Source organism: Gopherus evgoodei, chromosome 16, assembly GCF_007399415.2.
Source record: "Gopherus evgoodei ecotype Sinaloan lineage chromosome 16, rGopEvg1_v1.p, whole genome shotgun sequence".
In the NCBI taxonomy this organism is placed as follows: Eukaryota; Metazoa; Chordata; order Testudines; family Testudinidae; genus Gopherus; species Gopherus evgoodei.
The window spans coordinates 3,296,876-3,316,133 of record NC_044337.1 but is presented as its reverse complement, the minus strand read 5'-3'; the positions used below and the strand labels follow the sequence as shown (position 1 = coordinate 3,316,133).

Genomic DNA, 19,258 nt, shown 5'->3' with positions numbered 1-19,258 from the left:
GGGGCAGAGGGAGGCGGGCAGCTCTAGACATTTCATCACCCCAAGCACGGTGGCATGCCGTGGGGGGCGCTCTTCCAGTCGCCGGTCCCACGGCTCCAGTGGACCTCCCGCAGGCATGCCTGCGGAGGGTCTGCTGGTCCCACAGCTCCACCGAAGCCACGGGACCAGCGGACCCTCCGCAGGCAAGCCGCCGAAGGCATCCTGCCTGCCGCCCTTCCGGCGAATGGCAGAGCGCCCCCTGTGGCTTGCCGCCCCAAGCATGCGCTTAGCGTGCTGGGGCCTGGACCCGCCCCTGGAGGGAGGACAGCTTGGTTTAAGCCTCCACAGCACCCTAGTAGCTCTGGGAGACAATGTCCTCTGCCTCCTGCCAACACATCGCCAAGTCCACTTGCCTGCATGAAATTCACCCCTGTGCAGGTAGCATGAAGCCCATGCACCACAAGGCCTGGCAGCACTTGGCTCCCACTTAACTCTTCCAAACAGGACTTAGGGCCTTCTTTGGTGCACATCCCTTGCTCCAACCCTTTGCAGAGGGCCAAATTCTACCTGAGGGTTTGGGGGGCTACTGAGCTGTTTGTTGAGGCACCCAAGGACAGGGCCCTTTGGGCAGCATTGACCTCCCACAGCTGGAGCTATGGAGTCCAGCTTCTGCTGAGGCCTATCTCTCATAACTGACATTTGTACAGGCTGTTTAAATCCAGTCTTCCTTCCTGCTGGGAGTGTTCTGGTGTATTTCAGCATCACTCTCTGCCATCCAGTTACCTGGGGGGTCGTGGTGGTTTCTCTCTTTTGAATGGAGTTGTCCTTTCTCTAGGCATCACTAACTCTCCTCTGCCAGAGACTCAGGTGAGTGCTTCTGGCCAGCAGGTGTTGCCTTGGAATTCACCACCTTTCCCCACCTACTGGATGGTTCCAGGGTGAGGACACCCCCTGATGCTCTTCAAACACCCGCCTCACGTTTCTCAGAGGACATCAGTAACCTCCCCCCTCATGCTAAGGGCCTGGCAGCCCATTGCTCCCTCTGCTCACTCTTCACATCATTATGTCTCTTGGGGAAGAGCTTTGAAGAACTGTGAGATGCAGAGAACAGGAGCAGCAAGACACCTGCTCATTCACTCCTCAGCAGACATGGGAGTTTAATGATTCCCCCAGCTGCCCCTCCTCAACTATTCTTCTCTTGACATTTGGAAGCTCGACTTGCTTTGCTGGCAGAGCTGGTAGATTCCTGGGCCAAGAGTTCCCGGGCTTAGGGGCTTCACAGCACGAGCACCACTAAGTGCCCCAAACAGGCGAGTTCCTGGGGCATAGCCATTGCTGTAGAGGAGCTGAGAAGATCCACAGGGGCAGTGGGCTGAGCCAGCCCTGTGGGAAACCTGAGGAGTCCAAACTGCCCAGCGTGGAGAATGGCTGCAAAATGGGCCGGGGACATGAGGAGCTGAAATCATCCTGGTGAGTCTGTACTGGCCCAATCAGCAGCGCCTCCCCACCACCGCCCCAGACACCAGACCTGGAACTATCCAACCAGCAGCTCTGTGAAGTTATGAAGTTTGACCATGCATGTGTTACTGAAAAATGTTGTGAGGTTGAAAACATCCACAAGCAGCCTTTCAGGTACAACAATAAAAAGGCCAAACAGTGTAAATGGGTTATGGAGGAAATGCGCACAAGCACCAGGATTACCCCAGGAACTGTGTACAATAGAAACCTCTCCGAGATAGCACTGCACACTGGGAACTGTTTGACCCAGATTACTGCAAAAGAGCTTTCCAGCAAGGGGAAAGAAGATTTAAAAGGGGACAATGACATCATGATGGGACCTCACTCTCCCTATAACAACACACCTGGAAACACCTGAGAGTCAAGGACTGAACTGGGGAAAGTGATGGTCCCATGCTAGAGGGATTTTTAGCCTGTGTATGAAAACCTGGGAAGGGCGGGGCAGCCTGTGACTTAAGAATCTGCCAACCTGTTTATCACTCAGGGTAAGAATTTGCTAATTCATATCCCACCTGTCTAGTGTGTTAAGATCAGTTTCTGATTTTGTTTATTTACTAAGGTAATCTGCTCTGATCTGTTTGCTATCACGTATAATCACTTAAAATCTTTTGTAGTTAATAAACTTGTTTTTGTTTTGCCTAAAACCAATGTGTGGCAATTATAACTTAGGGCAGAAGGCTGTTGCATATCCCTCTCTCCACACTGAGGGAGGGGGCAAATTCAGTGAGTTTATACTGTAGTTCCCTGTGCAGCGCAAGATGGTATAATTTTGGGTTTACACTCCAGAGGGGGGGTGCGTGTCTTCACAGCTGGGAGGTGCCTTAGCTGAGCCTTCCCATGCCGAGCTGATCTCAGCATGTGTGTGAAGCCGCAGCTGGATGTGTCCCTATTTGTGTGAATGCTGGTGAAAGAACAGGCTTGGAGAACTTGGCAACTTATCACAGCACCACAGTGTGAAAGGGAGCCCAGGCTGGTGGGTCAAGCGGGCTCAGTGGTACCCCAGTTCCAAGTGGCACCCTGGGCGGGAACCCATCACAGGTTGCCATCTGCCTACACAGTGGAAACGGGGAAGGTGCCTTTCTCTGCACTTGGGAGGAGTGGGGTGGGGGGGCTAGTGAGGACATGTGACCTAGTGGTTAGCGTGCTGGTCTGGAATTTGGGAGACCCAGTTTCAATGCTTGGCTCTCCCCAGATGCCTGGGGTTCCCTCTGTACAGTGGGATACTAGCGCTGCCTAACAGGGGTTTGGAGTGGCTAAATATGCTAATAATTGGGGGTGAGGGGAGCTATACAAGGCCCATAGATAGGTTTGAAATGAGGGATTTCCACACAGAAGGGGATGGGGGAGGGGAGCTCAGCCGGGATGATGAGGGTTGAGGGCATGGTGAGGGGGATACCTGGGTGGGAAGGGAGTTGAATAGAATTTGCTGTGGTGGCTCCGTTTCTGGCCCTGCAGGGCTCTCCGGGTGGGGTGTGAACAGGAGCAGGGCGGCTCCTCCTCACCTGGCTTGGAATTTCCCTTTATCTTTAAAGTCTTCTGGTGGCAAACCTCAGGCCTCATCCTGCTCCCATTGAAACCAGTGGCAAATCTCCGCTTGGCCTCAGTGATGCCAAGGACTGCAGCCAGCTGGCAGGGAGGGCAGGGGGAGGGGGGGCTTGTTTTCCCCCTGTGCTGGCTCTCGCCACTGGCTCTGCCTTTCCCATCACCTCAGGAGCTGAAGGTGGCCTTGGGATCCCCTTCCTGGCTCCATGGTCAATAGCAGCTTCCAAAGTGCCTCACTTTCTCTCCTCAGCTGGAGGAGGGGGTGTCGGTGGTCAGGGAACAGGGTGCAAATATGGAGCAGAACCTGGGCAGGGGCTGCAGACGGGACTGCAGGGAAGGGGCCAAGAACTCTCAGGGATCAGGGTGATGGGATGTGGGGATGGGGGGTGCCTGACATTCTGGATGCTGGGGAAGGTGGGTAGGAGGGATGCAAGGGCTTTGCTGCTGGTCATGCGATGGGTCTGCACAATGAACCAGGTGCTGCTGGGCCGGGAGCCTTTGGCCAGCACGGTTGCTCGAGCATTAACAGAGCACACTTACCCTGGGGAGCCATGGGTGGCCCTGGACTGGAGAGCAGGGCATTGCGCTCATGGGGCAGGTGTTGGGCTCAGCTGCCTCTCCTGCTGCTGGCAGGCTGGGGAAGGTGCCTGCTGGCCAGCCAGAGTCCTGCCTTGTGCGGAGCTCCTCCTCCGCAGGCCACAGCCTGGCAGGGTGAGCTCAGCAACATGTGGGCCAGCTCTGCCCCTACCTTCCCCTGCCCAGCTCCAGCCCTCACCTGCTCCCATCCAGCCCCCTCCCTCCCCTCCTGCATCTGGGTCTTGACCACTCCACCCCAAGTCTCAGGTGCATCTCACACCAGCCCCACCTGGCTCCCAGGCCAGCCCCACCTGGCACTGCTTCTTCTGGCAGATCAGAAGCCTGGGTTGGGATTCACTGCAGTAAATTGGACTGGAGGGGGGAGCCTGCTCCCCATTATTCACTCCATGGGCTCTAATGTGTCTGTGACTCAGACTTACCGACTGGCCCAGGGGATGTGTCCAAAGGCTGCCTTGTGGAGGGGGAAGAGGCCCCTTTAAAGGTCACTCCAGTGCCCCAGTATGGAGAATTATCCTTGGAGTCTAGAACCCAGTGCAGACTCCAGGGATTCCCACGAGGTCCCCAGACAAACACTCCAAGTTCTGGGGGCAGCTTCTGAATCTTTATTTAGCAGGGAGAAGAGAAAACCCCTCGTGAAGCAGCGAGTCCAGCAGAGCCCAGACCGCAAGTGCAGCAAGACAGAGCAAATCACCGCAGAGGAGGAGAGAAGGGTGAGGGACGAAGCAACAGCCTGGATTTCTGGAACATTGACGCTTCTGCCATCAGTTGGAGCTGGAGGAGCTGCAGCTGATGGGTCCTTCTTAACTGCTGTAAGACAGTAACAGATGAAGACTGGTTCTGAGATGGACAGGCAGGCACCGAGCTGGCACCAGGGTTCAGTGGTGCAGTGGTGCCAATCTGCAGTCACCAATGACCAGCACAGGCATTTTGGCTCTGGGGTCAATGGATCCCAATTACACCCCTCTGTCTGTGGAGCAGAGCCCCCACCCCAGGCCCCAAACCCACCCAGCAAGGCTGCAATGGGATCCAGTCCTGGATTTCTGTGATTGGAAGGGTGTAAAGAACCTCCTCCCCACCCCATTCCCATCATCATTCTAATGCCTAGTGCTGTTTATCTGTAGATCTCGTTCTGGGCATATCCTCATCCCGTGTCCAGGGAGTTAGAGCCTCCTTTCTCCTCCAACCTGTGCCAAGCACTGAACGACCAGTGCTGAGGCTCTGGCCAGATCCCATGCTGGTGAAAGTCCCATGCTGGTGGTTACTCCAGTGAAGTCTACAGAACTGGGGTTGCCCTTTGCTTCTTGCGTCCCATTCTGTATCCAGAGCAGGGCTTGGAATAACCAGACCAGAGACAACCCTGTCCTTCACCTGACCCAAGCCCAGGGATGCTGGGAGAGTTTCGCGGTTTGGGCTATGGGTAGGGCCCTACCAAATTCACGGTCCATTTTGGTCAATTTCATGGTCACAGGATTTTAAAAATAATAAATTTCATGATTTCAGCTATTTAAATCTGAAATTTCACAGTGTTGTAATTGCAGGGGTCCTGACCCAAAAAGGAGTTGTGAGTGGTCGCAAGAATATAGCAGTGAAGGTTGCGGTTCTGCTACCCTTACTTCTGCGCTGCTGCTGGCGGCAGTGCTGCCTTCAGAGCTGGGCAGCTGGAGCTGAAGGCAGAGGCATGGCCAGCAGCAGCGCAGAAGTCAGCATGGCCTGGTGTGCTATTGCCACCCTTACTTCTGTGGTGCTGCCTGCAGAGCTGGGCCCTCAGTCAGCAGCCACCACTCCCTGGCCATCCCACTCTGAAGGCAGCACAGAAATCAGGGTGGCAATACCGCCACTCCTCCTAAAATAACCTTGTGCCCCCCCTGAAACTCCCTTTTGGGTCAGGACCCCCAATTTGAGAAACACTGGTCTCCCCCGCATGAAATCTGTATAGAACAGGGTAAAAGCACACAACAGACTCAATTTCATGGGGGGCAGGGACCAGATTTCATGGTCTGTGACGCATTTTTCATGGCCATGAATTTGGTAGGCCCTATCTATGGGCCTGGGAGGAGGGTGGCTAGGAAGTTTGGGCACTAGGGGCTTCCAAAATTATTCATCAGAACTGTTTCTGATGTAAAATTCAGCTTTTGATTAAACAAAATTCCCTCCCCCCCCAAAAAAAACTGCTTTTGTGTGGAAATTTCCACTTTTTGCATAAAAATAATAACTTTCAATTCAGAAATGCTGACGCTGTGCCTCATGGGAGTTGTAGTCCAGGTGCCTCCTGTACCTATTCTCCACTTTGAGCTGGGTACCCCAGGTGGTGGTGACTAGTGGGAAGGGATACATAGGGGGTACCAGCCAAAGGGGGGGCACATGGCCTCACCATGTGACACCTCTACGTGACTCCTCCCCACCCCACCCCCATCCTGGGGCCCCCATGCTCTCCCCATTCCATCCTTTCCCCATCCCACGTTACCTGGCAGGAGGGGCTCTGTCCCCCTGTGCTGTGCTGGGCAGCGTCCCTGCCAGGCAGCATGGGAGAGTTCAGCAGCCCGGCAGCGTGGCCAGAAGAGGAGACGCTCTGGCCCTGCCTCTTCCCTTCCAGCTCGGGCCCCCTTGGTTGCTGGCCCCTCCCCAGTGTTTGAGGAGGGTCATGTGACCCTCCGGGCCTCTCTCACCCATCGCCCTTGCTGGACTTCATCTCCTATGATGCACAGCCTCTCTTGACTGAGAGGAAAGACTGTGGTGCATCATGGGAGATGCAGACCAACCGGGGAGCCCAGGCTGTAGAATACAGTGGGGTCATGAGACACCCAAACTACAACTCCCATGAGACACCGCAGTGGCCTGTCAGAATGTTTAGCCAAAAATGTGAAATTTTCCACAGAACATCTCTCTCCCTACCCCTGGCCCCTTTTCCACCCAGCTCTCCTGGGTGCCTCTGGCACAGAGAGAGCTGATGTAAAGTGATGTCTCACTGATGGGCAGAGGACCAGCCCGTGTGCTTCTCAGTAACACGCATGGAGTTGTGCATGTGAAGCAGACCTTGTTCAGTGCAGAGACCAGCCAGAACCCACCGCAGGAACCCTGGCAGAGTAAGCAATCAACTCACCTGAGGGCCTTGACACATTCATCTGTCAAAAGAAAGAGAGAGGTGTGAGTGTTGCAGAATCACCTTGCAGCTTCCTGAGCCTCTCGTCAGCTAAGAAAATGATTGGAACTACCAGAACTCCATAGGCAGAAGGACCTGAGCCCCGGCAGGTCACTGTTTTGTGAGCAGTGCAGTTGAATAGAGTCCAAGCCTGACAGTGCAGGTATAAATGAATCCGGTGCCCAGTGCCATTTACCTGACTTTGGGAAGATGACCAGCATGTTATCGGTGAGGCCCATGGCTGGATAGAGCTCCTTGAATGTCTTCATGGCCTCGGGATTCACCTTCTGAATTCTACCTGCATCCAGAAATCAGAATTGAAGCAAATCTCTCCAGCTCAACCCTTGTGAAAGCACATGACATGGTTCCTTTGCAGCTGGATGGACAAACCGAGGACTGATCAAATGATGACAGACCATATGCCAGGAGAATGAGAGAATGAGACGGACGGAGAGGCAGTTGTGTGAATATAGGATCAGCTAGATGGTTGAAGAGAGGAATGTGTTGTGGACCCTTGAATAGTCCTAAGCTTTGATGTATTGAACAGTGAAACCGTGCATGATGGGCCATGCTGCCAACAGACCTGTTACAGGATCTCCGTGGTTTCCAGTATTCACCCAGCAGTTAGCGAGAGCAGGCACCACTGAAACATGGCTGTTGGTAAAAATGCTTCCCTTTGCTTGGGTTGTGTCAGCATGCCCTTGGGATGTGGCCATGCCACTGTGCCCTCAAGACTGGCTCTCAGGAATAGTCTAGGGAAAGAGTTTGCTGGCACCAATGTTTTCAAAACAGCAACTATTAGAAAATAGTCACGGGAACATTTCCAAGTTCCCTTCAGCCCAGAATAGAAATAAATTGGTGTGGCTGGAATCCAGTCGAAGCTAGCCAACAGGGCTCAATTCTCTATCTCCATACTCCCCCATCTAGCTAGCCCCATCACTTGAGGAGCTGAAGTCACCATAGGTGCTGGGTACCTTTCTGAATACTGAACACAACACATGGCTCATGCAAAAGGCAGACCAAGGACTCTCCATGGAAATGGTTCATCAGCCAATTTCAAGCAGCAAATACAACTGAAAAACTCGTAAGCTGCTCATGGGTCACTTGTGACCAGAACTAAAGCTACCCCTGTCCCAAGGGTTTGGTCAGTTTGCTTCTCTCTGCTCAACAGCCACCTCTGCTCTAAACTAGAGGTTTTTGCTTGCCCCATGAGTGGGCCTTGGGACAGGGTTTGCTGTCTGGTCCAGCCATTGCCCAAGCTCCGCGGAACAGGCTAATGGCCCCAGTGATGGGCAAACCCAGGTCTCCCAGCTGAGCTCACATGATAAAATACACGGAAGCCTCTGCAGGGGCCAGGGCTTTAGTCAGACAGGCACCTAAGTGCAGATGCTTGAATTGTGATGCTGGACAGAGAGGCCAGGAATCCTGCCTCGGCCAGGTGTCAGAGGGACAGCTCAGCTGCTGGGAGCTTCACCAATCCTGCCTCATCTCAGTGTTGTTTCCTCCTGCAGTGTATGGGCCACGTCCCCTTCTCCCATCACCTACTGTAGAGCTGCAGGGTGGTGCTGCTCTTCCCGTCATCGTCCTTGAAGGTGTACACGATGGCGTAGTTGGTGTAGTCCGTCGCCACCACACGCATGTCCTGCTTGCCCATCTCTGTGGACAGAAACAGGTGATGGCCAGATACTGCAGTGTCAGATCCTCCCTTTCTTCCCCAACTACCACCCAACAGCTGCGAGAGGGGCAATGTGGCCTAGGGTAGAGAGCACTGGACTGGGGCTCAGAAGACCTGGGTCTGCTGCTGGGTGAGCTTGGGCAAGTCCATTTGTGCCTCAGTTCCCCCATGTGTAAAAGAGGGATAATGATACCCACCTCCTCTGTAAAGTACTCTCAGATCTACTGCAGAAGACACCCACATAAGGGCTAAATATTCTTAGTGTGGGTGCTGGTGCTTTGCACATGGCTTTTTGCTGCGGTATTTTGGATCAGAGCTTGGGCAATGGCTACGTGGGAGTATCCCCACATACTCCTAATAAACCTCGAACCCCATGGGAGCCCAGAGGGGGCATGTTTCACCGGGCAGCCCTGCCAGTGCCAGTTTCTCCCACCTCACCTGTGCTGGATGGCATGCGCTGAAACCAAGGAGATCACAGCTGTGTCTTATGGCTGCTTCTCCCATTGGCTCAGGCCAACCTGATCCAAAAAGCTCCTCTGGCCCTGCTCCTTCAAACGGCTAGACTGGCTTTGAACAGAAGCATGTGACCAGGTATGCAGTTTGCCTGTGCAGGTGCTAGGACTGAAGGCACAGATCGGGGAACCTTCTGCAAATGGCTGGTTCTGGTAATTTGCCTGAGCACGGCTCTAATTTGCACACACAGTTGTGGTAACTGGGCGTGCAAGCTCAGCATGCAGTTGCACATACACCCTTTACACACTCAGTAATGACAATGTGAATCATCCTGAGAACTTCACCTCTCATCAGGTGATGGGTCCAGCTCGGATAAACAACACTGAGGCAATAATCACCAGCTGGAAGCAAAGGGATTGCTGGGACTGACCTCCCCACCCCTAGCACCGGCATCTCTGGGGGGGAGGCAGAGCAAGGAGGTGGGAGGGTGTCCTGTTCCTCACCTCTCTCTCAGGGGCAGCCATAGAGTCCTCATTGTGGCCTCTTCAAGGGGCGCTCCCCTGGATGCTGGGGAGCTCAGGCAGGATTGCTCCTCCCTACAGTATAGCTCCCCCATAGCTTCCCCTAAGGCAGTGCAGCTGCGTGTCATGCCCAAACCATGGCACTCGCTCTGGGCACCATGTGGCCCTTAGCAGTTGACCCAGGAGCTCTTTGAAAATATATGAATAATAAGCAGCAAAGGCATGTGACTGAGCCACGAGCCCCCTGCCCCTGTGCCCTGCTCCCTGTGCTGGCCAGCGTGGAGAGCACCAGCCACCCAGGACGTACGCGTATTGGTATAGTGACCCAGCTGCCCAGTCTTCTCAAAGACCAGCTCTATTTTCTTACATCCGTCTTGGCTGAAAAACAACAAATGACAAAACAAGCTCATGTTAAACCAGAATGTGAGACATCCAGACCACCTGACATCACCTGGGTGAGGAGTGAGCCCATCCTGACCTAGGGAAGGACATGGCAGTGCTGGGGGTGGGCATGAGCCTGTCCCAGCGGGGGGAGAGGACATGGCAGTGCTGGGGGTGGGCCTGAGCCTGTCCCAGTAGGGGGAGAGGACATGGCAGTGCTGGGGGTGGGCATGAGCCTGTCCCAGCGGGGGGAGAGGACATGGCAGTGCTGGGGGTGGGCATGAGCCTGACCCAGCAGGGGGAGAGGACATGGCAGTGCTGGGGGTGGGCATGAGCCTGTCCCAGCAGGGGGGGAGGACATGGCAGTGCTGGGGGTGGGCATGAGCCTGTCCCAGTGGGGAGAGGGGACATGGCAGTGCTGGGGGTGGGCATGAGCCTGTAACAGCAGGGGGAGAGGACATAGCAGTGCTGGGGGTGGGCCTGAGCCTGTCCCAGCAGGGGAGGAGGACATGGCAGTGCTGGGGGTGGGCATGAGCCTGTCCCAGCAGGGTGAGGGGACATGGCAGTGCTGGGGGTGGGCATGAGCCTGTCCCAGCAGAGGGAGAGGACATGGCAGTGCTGGGGGTGGGCATGAGCCTGTCCCAGCAGGGTGAGGGGACATGGCAGTGCTAGGGGTGGGCATGAGCCTGTCCCAGCAGGGGGAAGGGACATGGCAGTGCTGGGGTTGGGCATGAGCCTGTCCCAGTGGGGGGAGGGGACATGGCAGTGCTGGGGGTGGGCATGAGCCTGTCCCAGTGGGGGGAGGGGACATGGCAGTGCTGGGGGTGGGCATGAGCCTGTCCCAGTGGGGGGAGGGGACATGGCAGTGCTGGGGGTGGGCATGAGCCTGTCCCAGCAGGGGGAGGGGACATGGCATCGTTGGGAGTAAGATCCCATCCTGGATGTGGGGAGTGGATGTGGCATTGGTGAGGGGGACGTAAGCTTGTCCTAGCTGGGGGAGAGGACGTGGCATTGCCAGGGGTGGGTGAGTGAGCCTGTCCTGACCAGAGGGGTGCAGGGAAATTTAGTGGAGATTTTCATTTGTGGAATTTTACTGTCCAGATTCCTATTCATTGGCAGAAGAATCCCGCTGTGGCCATGTCCCATGGGAACTGGTGGTATACAGGGAGTGACCCATGGTGCCCAGTGAGGAGAGCACATGGTAACTTCAGCACCACAGCCCTCTGCCATGGAGCTAGAAAGCAGGGTTCTCAAACTGCACCGCAACCTCCTTCTTACAACAAAGTTACTGCATGACCTGGGGGGGGGAGGGCGCGGGGCGGGCAGAGCCCAAGCCCCGTTGCCCCAGGTGAGGAGAGAAGGGGCCACAGACTGAGCCCCGTCGCCCCAGGTGAGGGTGGAGCTCAGGTTTCAACTTCAGCCCTGGGTCCCAGCAAGTCTAATGCTGGCCCTGGTGACCCTATTAAAATGAAATCATGACTTTGGGGTCCCCACCCACAGTTTGAGAACTGCTGAGCTAGATAAATGCTCTGCAGATGCTGCCAACCACTGTAGTTACTGGGCATGGCCAGTAGGGGGAGACAGGCAGGCCCAGTCCAGGCCAGCATGTTACGATCACTTACAGGGGGTAGCCAATTTTGAAATGCAGATTGTCCTCTGGCGTGACGGTAATGATGGCTGCAGATGTCTTCATCAAGTCCTTCATGCTCTGGAAGATTGGGCAGTTCGACACCGCTGCCATGATGTGCCACATCCCTGAGAACTGCAGTATAGTGTTCTGGATGAGAACTTGGAAAAGGCATCGCCACCCCTATCCTGCCAGCTGCAGCCCTCAGCTCAGTGTGCTGGACCAGCCGGGAACCTGCACCCAGGAACAGCACCCAAAACCTTACTGCTGTTTGTTACTCATTGTGACAGCTCTTATCTTCCAAAGCACATTACACAGGTCAGCAGCAGTATCTCTGCGACACTCTGCACCCTATATCCACCACAGTGATAAGATTATGATATAATTATGATGCATCTTCTACACAACATGTCATGGGAGGTGTCAATGGAAAAGTTATGGTTAGCTGAATATGATTATCTTATTTGCATGCATGTATCATTTTTGTGTCTGAAGTTATGAATATTGACTATGCACCAGCACCTGTATTTCAAATGTGTTTGCTCCTGGGTAACAGACACAAAGTTCAGGTTTCAGAGGGGTAGTCGTGTTAATCTGTATCAGCAAAAAGAACGAGGAGTCTTGTGGCACCTTAGAGACTAACTAATTTATTTGAGCATAAGCTTTAGTTGGTAAAAACCCACTTCATCAGATGCATGGAGTGGAAAATACAGTAGGCAAGTATAAATACAGAGCACATGAAAAGATGGGAGTTGCCTTAACAAGTGGGGGGTCAGTGCTAATAAGCCAATTCAATTAAGGTGGAAGTGGCCTATTCTCAACAGTTGCCAAGAAGGGGTGAATACCAAGGGAGGGAAAATCACTTTTGTAGTGCTAATGAGGCCAATGCAACCAAGATGGCCCATTTCAAACAGTTGACAAGAAGATGTGGGAATCAGCAGGGGGAAAATTAGTTTTTGTAGTGATCCAGCCACTCCCAGTCTTTATTCAGGCCTAATTTGATGGTGTCCAGTTTGCAAATTAATTTCAGTTCTGCAGTTTCTCGTTGGAGTCTGTTTTTGAAGTTTTTTTGTTGAAGAATTGCCACTTTTAGGTCTGTAACTGAGTGTCCAGGAAGACTGTTCTCCTACTGGTTTTTGAATGTTAGAATTTAGTTAGTTTATTATATGCTCGATTACAAGCCTTGTCTTTGGTTAGAGATCTGGGGTGCAATTGACCTGGGGTGAGTGACTGGTCCTTTGGGACTGGGCATAGCCTGCCTATTGTTGTGAGTTTTGGTGTAAGGGACTATCTGACAAAGGGAAGCGTGCCCAAGGGGACTGTCTGACTCTGCGCTGCAGCTGTTATAGTGCCTGAGCAGTTCACACTTTATATTGGGCGGGTGAAATCTATTTATAGAACATACACCCAGGCTGGGGTTTGTGCCCTGCTTCTAACCAGTCTGCCATAGGCTGGCATCCATGGGCATGGGCAGGAGCCACTCCAGCTGGCTTAGCAGTACTGTTTGGGAGGAAGGCCAAAGGTGAATTAGAGCCTTGGCTGTGTGCTGGCGCTTTGCACAGGGGTGCAGGGCAGCAGCTCCCCCAAGGCACGTGCTTGGGGCGGCACATTTCCAGGGGCGGCTTTCTGGCCATTTTTTTTAAAATTCCAGCAGCAAAAGCCTAGAGCCAGCCTTGGAAGCAGCAGCGCGTCATGCGTTGGGGGCGCCCTGGGGCCGCTGCGGTTCGCGCTGCGGGGAAGCAGCGCCTGCACCTCATGGCTGGGCCAGGCAGGCTCCGAGAAGGGGACATTTGGGCTGGGGGCAGCCCCACGGGGCACACAGAGCCGCCTGCAGGTGCTGCAGGGCGGCTGCCCCCCAGCCCCACAGGCGGGGCTGGGCGAAGCGGACTGAGCTGCCCAGGGACTGCGGCAGGGCAGCCAGAAGTAGCAGCAGCAGCAGGGCCATAGAGGGTGGGGCACTGCCGTGTGGGGCCTGCTCCCGCTCTCTGGGGCTCCGCTCCCTCTGGGGCTACTCTCCCCCTGCTCCTCAGCCCCCTACTGGGGTAGTCCCCTGGCTCTGCCCTCCTGGGTCCCAGCCGGTCCTGGAGGCGGGAGCCCTGGCTGGAGGGACCCTGGGGTAAGGCACGGCCCAGGAGTCCCACTGCTTACCCTGACCCTGCCAGTGCCGGACCATCTGGAGGTGAGGGGGGAGCCCAGGGCTGGGGCAGCAGGGGGTGTGGGTGGGGTGGGAGGGAGCCCAGGGCAGGGGCAGCAGGGGGTGTGGGTGGGGTGGGGGGGAGCCCAAGGCTGGGGTGGCAGGAGGTGTGGGTGGGATTAGGTGGGGGGGAGCCCAGGACAGGGGCGGCAGGGGGTGTGGGTGGGGTGGGGTGGGGGGGGAGCCCAGGGCTGGGGTGGCAGGAGGTGTGGGTGGGATTAGGTGGGGGGGAGCCCAGGGCAGGGGCGGCAGGAGGTGTGGGTGGGATTAGGTGGGGGGGGGAGCCCAGGGCAGGGGCGGCAGGAGGTGTGGGTGGGATTAGGTGGGGGGGGAGCCCAGGGCAGGGGCGGCAGGGGGTGTGGGTGGGGTGGGGGGGAGCCCAGGGCTGGGGCGACAGGGGTTGCGGGTGGGGTGGGGGGGAGCCCAGGGCAGGGGCAGCAGGGGGTGCGGGTGGGGGTGGGGGTAAGAGCTCAGGGCTGGGATGGGGGGCAGCCAAAATTTTTTGCTTGGGGCTGCAAAAAGCCCTGTCTACAGGACTCCGCCGAGTGACACTGACCCCGCTTCACGCAGGTGCCAGCGGAGAGCCGGGTCTGGCCAAGGACTCTACAAAGCACAGTCAGAGGCTTCAGCAGGTCCAGGTGATCTGACTCAAGCTAGCATCCCTAGTAAACCAGCTGGCTCGGGGTGAGCCATCCACTCCCCACAAGTGGGCTGACCTGCGAGGCGACAGGTCTTGAGAGCCCCAGCTATTCTCTGCTCTTTTTTTCAAATCCACCCCTTATTTGGGAAGCGAAGCTGGAAGGAGTGTGAAGCCTCCCCATGGGTGAGGCCCACCAGGGGTATCCCCCTGCAGCTGCTGGGTCTGACCACTGGGGAGATGGACCAACCCACTTTCCACGGCCGTCAGACTTCCAGGGACAACCACGCTGGAGCAGACTCGAACCACTGCCCTAGAGGTGAAAGGCCTTACACCCTACTGGGCTACAGCCAGGCCTTGGCTTGCGTCACTCCTCTCCCTGAAGCATTTTGCCCCCTGCTTAAGTGATCCAGAAAGAAGCTTTAATGTTTGATTCAGAAGAAGCGCGAGGACACAAGAGCTGGAGTAGCTGCTCCCTCCGACCAGGGGTGGGTTGGGGTTCAGTGTGTATCAACTCACCCTTTACAGGGCTAGCACAGGAGGAAGGGGGGACTGGACACTGCCTGGGTGTCTCTCTATCCTCCCCCCAGCTCCTGAGAGTCAAGGCAGCATCATACTGGGGCAATGTGTTCTAATGGTGCCCCTGGAGAACCAGTCTTCAAATGGACTAGCTCTGCTGGTGTCCAGCCCTGATGTGCCCTGGCAGAGTTGGGGGGTGGGACAGGAATAACAGGAGGCCAAATCCAGAGATCCTTACTAAGTTTTTACTTAGTGCTTGCCTGGGAAAGAGATTGCAATCAAAGGGTTTGCCTGGAGTCAAGAGCTCAGGATTTGGCCCAAGGGTGCCAGAAGAGCATGGGCAAAGCTGCAGGAGCACCCAGGATTGGAGTGGCATGGAGCTGCATGCTCAGAGCCCCCGGGGGAACTTGCCTGGGCTAGCAGGGAGGTGCTGCCGATCAGGCTTGGGGGCTATGGGAGGAGGGACTTGAGGTCCCAGGCTGCAACAGCAGAGGTGCTGCAGGCCATTACTGAGGTATCTTGGCGGAGCTGCCTGTGAGCCCAGACTAGACCATAAGCCAGCCCAGCAGCCTGGGGAAGCCTGCTCCATGGCTCTTCGCCTATCCCAGTAACAGAAGAGGGAGCCCCTCGCATCGTGAAAGTGAACATTCACTCTGCCACCAAGAACTGTTGGATGTTACCTTGGCAGCATCGAAGTCTGGCTGCACAGGGACCTCAGCTCGGGCCTGGAACGCACCGAGCAGAGCCAGCATAAGGCTCAGCAGCATGGTCATCATCTTCACGACTGTCCCCTCACTTCTCTGCATGGATGGCGAACCTGGGGAGTACTGGAAGGTATGTGCCAGCTTCCATGGGGCACCGGACTTTATATCCCTCTGCAAAGGGCTCACGGGGAGCCAGGGCACCAGCAACAATTAACTACCCAACCCAGCCTACCCTTTACGTAACAGGTTGTGCAACAGTAGCGTGATATAACAATTGAGGATATCAGGTGACAGCATTAGCTGGTTTGTCTAATTGCTGAGCCGTGGCTGAAAAACGTGTTCTCCGAGAGCCCCAACAAAGAAAAGGCTCTTTAGCTAGCAGGTTGGACAGCAGAGCATTAGGATTCTGGGTTGGCTTAAGCCCCACTGAAATACGAAGCAACACAGAACCCTTTGTCTCCAGGTGTGTATGTGTAAATCAGTCTCTGTTGTTCCCCTTCTCGGAGCAGACAGAGCTGGTCACTCAGTCAGACTTGGTCATTTGATAACACTGGGTTTAGCCTGGACCCTCAGCTGCGAGAATGGAACCTCCGACTTCTAGGCTTTACAAGCTTCACTCTGTACTGCCTGAGGTAAAAGACTCTGCTCTCCTAGCCATAGCCATAGCCAACCTTCCATGGCCCAATCGCCATTAGAGGGGACACTCTGAGTAGGCTATATTTGCATCCCCAGGGCATGGACTTCTAGCTGGCTGCCCAGCCAGCACATCCATGGGCAGGCCCCCATCTGTTTGAAGTGAGCGTCACGGGAGGTGACTTCGAGTTCACTGAGCCGGTGTGTGTTAGCACTGGGCACCCTGTGCCATCTGTGTGGCCAGCCCCAGACTTTCAGAAATCACAGCTCAGGGCTCCCAGAACCATGGAAGCGGCTTAACAATCATAAGATGTTTTGAAAGCAGTTGGGTTCTTTCCCTTTGCCTTCCAGGCTTGGGACCTTTGTGGGAGCACTCGCATCATAGTTACAAGCATTTCACTGCCAGAGGGCTCAAAACATGCTGGGTTTTTTTACTGAGAGCGAGAGTTTCCTGTAATTCTGTCATTCCAGGATTTGGGGCTTGACAAAAGACACTAAAAATCGTGAGACCTCTTGATAAGATAAGCAGAGCTGGCAAGGGAAGAATATGCTGCCTGAGCTCCCCAATGCACAGCTATGCGCCCAGCTAGCAAACATAAATCAGGCCTGCAGGCACTAGCAGGGCATTCCTGGCCTGCCCAGAGGATTCAGGGGGCCTGGAGCAAAGCAATTTCGGGGACCCCTTCCATAAAAAAAAGTTGCAATACTATATTCTTGTGGGGGCCCCTGTGGGGCCCAGGGCCTGGGGCAAATTGCCCCACTTGCGCCCCATCCCGGGCAGCCCTGGGCATTCCCGGCCTGCCCAGTAAAAATTTGCAAACTCAGAGCGGGCTGAGATCTGCCCAACAAATAACTCTCACTTGATTATGAACCCAGCTCTAGCCCTGGTTGGGGACTTAGTTGTTCTCCCCAACATTTAAGGGGAACCAAGAGGCAGCAGCTGGCAGGGTGATGACAGTGGAGGAGGCAAGGAATGCGCCAGTGCCCAGGAGTGCAGGTGGAATCTCTGCAGGGAACCTGTGCTGCTGGCAAACCAGGTGCCAGTTTATGCCAAGGTCCCCATGCCTCACGTGGAAATTGACAAATGCTTAGCTGGACTGAGTCAGGCTCCTCTGTGTGCAGAGCCGTCCTTAGACATTTTGGTGCCTTACGCAGCTGGCTCAGGCCTCTGTGGGGGGGCAGGAGCAGGCTCGGTGAATGGGAGGGAACCAGCCCCCAGCACTCACCAGCAGCACGGCTGGGAGCCAGCATAGCGTAGCGGGCTGGGGCTGGAGCTGGGTCACTCCACTTCCCGCCACCCGATGAGTGCAGGGTGGGCTCAACCCCTGCTGCAGTCCCCCAGGATGTTGCTCAGTGGGAGTGGAGCCAGGGGCAGGGGCTTTGGGGAAGGAGTGGAGGAGGGCAGAGGATTGGGCTGGCTGCCGGAGCAGCATGCAGATGTATAGGGCACCAGGAAATTTGGGGCAATTTGGTGCCCCTAATGTCCTGGTGCCCAACACAGCAGTGTACTTTGTGTATGGGCAAGGACGGCCCTGCCTGTGTGTTAATATTGTTAAAATAGGTATTACCAATATAAAAACCGAGCTGTGTGTTTAGACTTTATTGGGAGCTTATGAGTTGCTGTCGGCATTAATCTCATTTCTAACATCTGTGTCCTGTGCTGTAAGGTGATATTTGAGCATTTGTGGTAGAAGCCTCTGTAGTGGTGGAAAGTACCAGACAGGAGAGACATTAATTAGTGTGAAATGCTGACCTGCAACAGAAGGTGCAGAGAAGACCCATCAATACCAGAGGAACTGTTATGGAACATCAGAGCATAAAAGACTTTGTTGATTGCTTTCCCCATGAAGAGGAGATGTGGAAGTGACTTCCTCCCAATAGCTGAGCTGGAAGTTCAGAGAAGAGAGAAAGGGAATAAAAATCCCTGACAAGGAGAAATCGTATCTCTGTGCTGCTTGGATTCTCGAGGGCAAGGTTTTCCTGGCATAAGTAAGAGCTCCCCAGTGTTTAGCCTAGATTAGCCCTAAGGGACATATAAAGCTTGCTTATTACAGAAGCTTCTATTATCTTTTGAAACTTAACATTGTAACTCGTGTGTGTCTGTATGTTTCCCCGCTTTAACTTTGTAAATAACTTTCATTTCCTTGTCCTAGTTAATACATTTTTAAATCATTTCTTACAGGCCTTGCTATAAGTGTTGTCTTTGATGTGAGATCCAAGGTGCAAGGGATCAGGAGTAAGTAGCTGGTCCTTTGGGACTGGAAGTAGGCTGAATATTGTTGTTGGTTTTAGTGGAAGGGCCCGTCTATCACAAAGGCAGGCTCCCCTGGATGGTGCAACAGATCAGAGTAACCGAGGGGATGGTCTGTGGCTCCATGCTACGGCTGTTGTAGTGCCTGAGGAGTTAACACTTAAGAGATGGTTAGTAAAAAACTAAGCATAGAACTCACAACCAGTTTGGGGTTTGTGCCCTGCCCTGCAGAGGTTTGTGCCCAGCAGCCTGCCCTCAGGTTGGTTCTCGCTCGTGAGCCACGTTGACAAGCCCTCTGCAGAGAACGGAGGGTTGGAGACCACGGTCTCTCAGGCCAAAGAGGAGTTTCTATTTCACTGGAGTGGGAGGGGTCACCCTTCATTTCAGGGGGCAGGAGGGGAGAAAACACACTTCACAGCAAGTGGGGAAGCTGCCATTTCAATGAGAGGAGCTTTCACACCTGGCTTCTGATTCCCTGCACGCCAGCAACTTCAGAGCTGCAAATGGATAAGTGCCTTTCCCGAGGTCTCCCAGCTGTGCTCTCATCCACTAACCCGAGCTCCGATCCAGTGACACAGCCCCACAGCAAAGAGCTGGCGCTGGCTGGGGCCACACTTACTACCTGTCTGCAAAGGTTGAGTCTTGCTTTAAGCACCTAGAGCCCAGAGCTGTCCTAGAAGGCAGGTCCATCTGGGCCTGGCAGTGCTTTCCCGACCCTCTCTCTGACATTGTCCTGATTTTGCTGTTTTTATCCTTTGACGGTAGATCAGGCCAATTTCAGCCTCCTTCCAATGCTTGTCACTGCCAATGACTGCAGTGGTGCTGTGTCCACCTACGCTGAGGCTGAATTTGGCCCATTCTGTTCCACTGTCACTGAAACAAAATCCT

General features: G+C 54.8%; 1 protein-coding gene across 2 annotated transcripts; it reads right to left on the bottom strand.

Annotated features, from left to right (window-relative positions):
* Positions 1-4,233: 4,233 nt before the first annotated feature.
* On the bottom strand, positions 4,234-15,677 carry LCN15 (lipocalin 15). 2 transcript variants are annotated; one of them, XM_030535829.1, is made up of 7 exons: positions 15,463-15,677; positions 11,428-11,567; positions 9,732-9,802; positions 8,321-8,431; positions 6,972-7,073; positions 6,737-6,758; positions 4,234-4,443 (listed from the first exon to the last, which is right to left on the bottom strand). In XM_030535829.1, the coding sequence occupies exons 1-7, from the start codon at positions 15,586-15,588 to the stop codon at positions 4,437-4,439; spliced, it is 579 nt and encodes a 192-aa protein (XP_030391689.1). In that variant the 5' UTR covers positions 15,589-15,677; the 3' UTR covers positions 4,234-4,436. The 2 variants fall into 2 exon arrangements, with proteins under 2 accessions (XP_030391689.1, XP_030391691.1); XM_030535831.1 differs by having other exon boundaries at positions 4,234-4,440.
* Between the last annotated feature and the right edge of the window lie 3,581 nt (positions 15,678-19,258).